The 4,196-nt window shown below is 46.1% G+C and overlaps 1 protein-coding gene across 1 annotated transcript in view; it reads left to right on the plus strand.

The window, feature by feature from the left end:
- The window catches only part of Tnfrsf21 (TNF receptor superfamily member 21), a 66,509-nt gene that overhangs the window by 60,211 nt on the left and 2,102 nt on the right, over positions 1-4,196 (plus strand). Inside the window, exon 5 of the mRNA XM_005359792.3 lies at positions 3,589-3,817. Coding sequence (XP_005359849.1) covers positions 3,589-3,817 — 229 coding nt within the window. The remainder of the gene's footprint in view (positions 1-3,588; positions 3,818-4,196) is intronic.

The raw sequence follows: 4,196 nt of genomic DNA on the forward strand, positions 1-4,196 counted from the left end.
GATAGATAGATAGATAGATAGATAGATAGATAGATAGATAGATAGATAGATAAATGAAGCCAGCCTGGAGTATATGAGACTGTGTTTATAACAAACAAAAAACAAAAACAAAACCCCAAAGTACTTGCCTTCTCTCTCTTCAGTAATATTGCCACGTTAATATTGATGCTCTTTGTTGCTATAAACTCAAAACACCAAGTCGTGAACTTTCATAATTAGTGAGTAACCTTTTCATTCCAGAGAGCCAGTTTGTTGGTTAGAGACACGTCAGGAAACGCAATACCTAATACAGCCTTGCAAAGCAGCTTTGGGAGCTGGTTACTATTGGGTAAAAAAAAAAAAAAAAAAAAAAGGGAAAGGTGTTTCTATGAACTTATAGGAAAAATGCAAGGAACCTGCAGCTGGATTCCAAATGCAGCCAGCCACCCAAAGCCAGAGAGAGGAGTTTTGAGAAGGATGCTGGGCACGTGGTCTCTGGCTCTTGCTATTCTCTGCCATTCTCACTAGGTAGCTCCAGCATGGTGGGTGATGCAGGCCATTCCCTGGGGCACCTTCGTAGTCACCTGGCTGGAGGTAATTACGGTGGCACCAGTCAGCTCAGCACCTAGTGCCATTACGCTGGAAGTCTGCTGCTTCGCTTTCCAACTGGAAGCAAAGCTGTTGGGAAAATAAAGATTGAAAGTTTTAAGTGGGTGCAGGAAATAGGTGGGTGGACTTTTCCATTGGTGCGCATTTGTGGGTGGGAGGTGCTTTCTTTCTCTTCTCTTTTTCTTTCTAAGTAAGAACAGTGTGCTATATTGAAGGGCTGTGTCAACCAGCATAATGTCCCTGAGAACCAGAATGCAGACAAATGCTCTTTGTCAGTTGGGGACACAAAGAAGGATATTGGCATGAATGAGTGACTGCGTGCATTTTCAGGGAACAGCGCCCTATGCCAGGGCCTGTTGAATTAAACCTCAAAGCCTATGCATAACTCTTATCTGGGCATCAGCAGGGCCCTCTAGGATGCATGATGGCCAGTTCTGGAAGCAGAGTCAGCTCTGAGGGGTGGTTCAGGGGAACATCCCGTTAGGCTGTCAGGAGTGTTCAGGAACTGGCGGCCTTTGCAGACCCTCAGTGATTAAGAGTTGTAAAAGAGGCAGGCATGTTGGCTTCATGTCTTACATAAGTCTAATCTGAAATCAGAGTCAGTCTTTTGTCTGGAGAGCTTGACAGCATCTCACTTGAAGGTCTTGAGAGAGTGACAGATGTTCCCGGGGTGGTCTTCCACAGCTTTGGGAATGTCATCCCTGAACACTGTCATGTGTGACTGCTCCTCTACTTCCTGGACAGTCATCCGTGCTGGGTATATTGATGTGTGTGTGTGTGTGTGTGTGTGTGTGTTTTCCTCATTGCCGTAAACAGATACCCAATGAGAAGCAATTTTAAAAAGTTTATGTTAATTTATAGTTCAGTCCAGGCATGGCACCAGGAACTTGAGACAGTCGGTTCCCCTGCCTCTACAGTCAGGCAACAGAGAAATGGCTGCTGACACTCAGCTCCCTTCTGCCTTAAAGAACTACTTATTTCATTTTAATTTATGCTCATGTTTGTCTCTGTGTGTGCCACATATGTGAGGGTCCCTGTGAAGACCAGAAGAGGGCACTGGGTCCGCTGGAGCTGGGATTTTAAGCATTTGTGAATACTGGGAACTGAACTCTGGTCTTCTGCAAGGGCAGCAAGTGTTCTTAGCTGCTGAGCCATCTCCAGCACTACGTTCTCCTTCTCCCAGCCAGGGAATAGTTGCTGCATTTAAGATGAGGCTTTCACCTCAGTTAACCCAGTCTCCAGACACCCTCACCAACATTCCCAGAGGATCATCTGCTAGGTGATCCTAGATTTCTCAACTTGACAATCAATAATAACCTTTATACCAGGAAAGCTGATAAGAGCATAAAATCAATAGGCTAGGGGAACCATAAGTGCCTGATGGAGTTCTAAAGCATTTCTTAAAAGTGAAGAGGGAAAATAGACTTGAAATGAACACTGGCTTTCCTTGGGGTAACTGTGTTCTCCCTGGGCTTTGGTCTCTTCACCCATAAAGCAAGCGCCACCCCCACGCCCACTGCATGTTTCTGGTATAAACTATGGTCATTCCTCACCACAATCCAGGTTCCTGGCTTCTTGCCTCCCTAAAGCTACTCCCTCCTTCTTACACACATATACACAAAATTTAAAAATAGAGCTAGTTCCAGGACAGGCTCCAAAACCACAGAGAAACCCTGACTCAAAAAACCAAAAAAAAAAAAAAAAATAGAGAAGATAATTCACATTTCCAGGGTGAAGTTTCTACCTCTTCGGGATATCGCATTAATTTTGTTATAAGGTATCCACCAGAGAAGACCATTTCTGACAGAGGGAAACATCTGGATAAGATCTAGGACTCTTTCTGGTTCTTAGAGTTTGGGTTAGACTGAGTCTTTTCTTACCTGTGTGCAGCTCCATGCCCTTGAGGTAACAACTTGGTTTGAGTGTGGCCATTCCTGCACGTGTCTGTGTTGACAGATGTGAAAAGACCCATCACTTTGTTTCCCTCCCTCTATCCCTCCCTCCCTCCTTCTATCCCTCCCTCGCTCTATCCCTCCCTCCCTACCTCCCTCTCTTCCTTCCTTCCTTCCTTTCTTTTAAAGAAGACAGGACCACCATCACCAGGCTAGCCCCAAACCTACAGATGCCATTCTTCCGCAATGCTAGGCAGAACCACCACGCACCGCCTAAAGACCCGTCTGATTTGTAGGCAGGGCCATTCCCAAGGCAGGCTCCTGGATTGCATAAGGAAAGGGAGCACTAGAGTTCCTGCATTCATTGTTCTCTGCTTCTTGACTTCGGATGCCGCATGGCCAGCTCCCTGCACCTTCCAGCTCCCTGCACCTTCCAGCTCCCTGCAGCCTTGATGCCCCCAGCGAGGTGGACTGTACCTTGAGCTGTAAACTGGGATATAAACACTTTCTCCCTCAAGTTGCTTTGGTCAGAGTACATTGTCACATCAATACAATAACGGAAACAATGCATACAAATGCCCCCTTAGCGTTTGCATTTATCTTTCTAGAGCGGTACCTTGCTGTGTAGCCCGGGTTGGCACCACACTTGCCATCTCCAGAGCAGCTGGGGTTGCAGGCACACGTCACCTTACAGGTCTCCACACTTTTAATATTACACTGTCTGCTCACATGTGCTTTGTTTTGTTTTAAGATAGACTCTTGGTAGCCCAGGCTATCCTCAAATCCAGACTTGGCCTGTCACCATACATGGCTTCACGTGTCCTCTGAAAAGGTTTAAGAATGAGCTGGGGGCAGGGTGTGGTGGCACACACTTTTATTCCCAGCACTCAGGAGGCAGAGGCAGGTGAGTCTATGAGCTCAAAGCCAATTTGGGCTGCATAGTAGACGCTGTCTAAAAAAGTGTATGTGTTTACCAACAGTGTAACAACAAATCAAAAGTGTACAAAGAAATAGAAGCATCAAAAAATGTTAAGGGAGTAGATTTACTTTAATTTTATTCCTATATAATTTTGATGTATAATAGAATTCTTTTCTTTCCTTCCCGCAGTTGGAAACTGACAAATTGGCCCTCCCCATGAGCCCCAGTCCACTGAGCCCAAGCCCCATCCCCAGTCCTAACGTGAAGCTTGAGAACTCCACCCTCCTGACAGTGGAGCCCTCCCCTCTAGACAAGAACAAGGGCTTCTTCGTGGACGAGTCGGAGCCTCTTCTGCGCTGCGACTCCACATCCAGTGGCTCTTCTGCCCTGAGCAGGAACGGCTCCTTTATTACCAAAGGTACCAGCATCTGGGAGGCCTGGGGCCTTCTCTCTGGCCACTTGCACAGTCCAGCTGCAGCTGAGCCAATCGAATGACTGGTTCAGGGGCCCTCCAAGATAAAAGTGGCCTCAAGGAAGCCATACCACTGGTTAACATGAATACGTTTAGAAAGTCTTTCTTTAGAACTCTGTCTCCCAGCCAGCTTTGACACATACTGTCACCTTCTCTTCTCAACATGCTATCCAATGCCTGCTTCAAGGGACATCGGATAAAATGCAGTATAGGTGGTTTTTAAAAATTATCTACCACACTTACTAGTTGAAGGATTCAAAGCATTACCCATCCGGGGAGTCGGATGTAGGTTTTGTTTTGCTTTGCTTGTTTTTTTTTTTTTTTT

This window comes from Microtus ochrogaster, linkage group LG2 (assembly GCF_000317375.1).
Source record: "Microtus ochrogaster isolate Prairie Vole_2 linkage group LG2, MicOch1.0, whole genome shotgun sequence".
Classification (NCBI taxonomy): Eukaryota; Metazoa; Chordata; class Mammalia; order Rodentia; family Cricetidae; genus Microtus; species Microtus ochrogaster.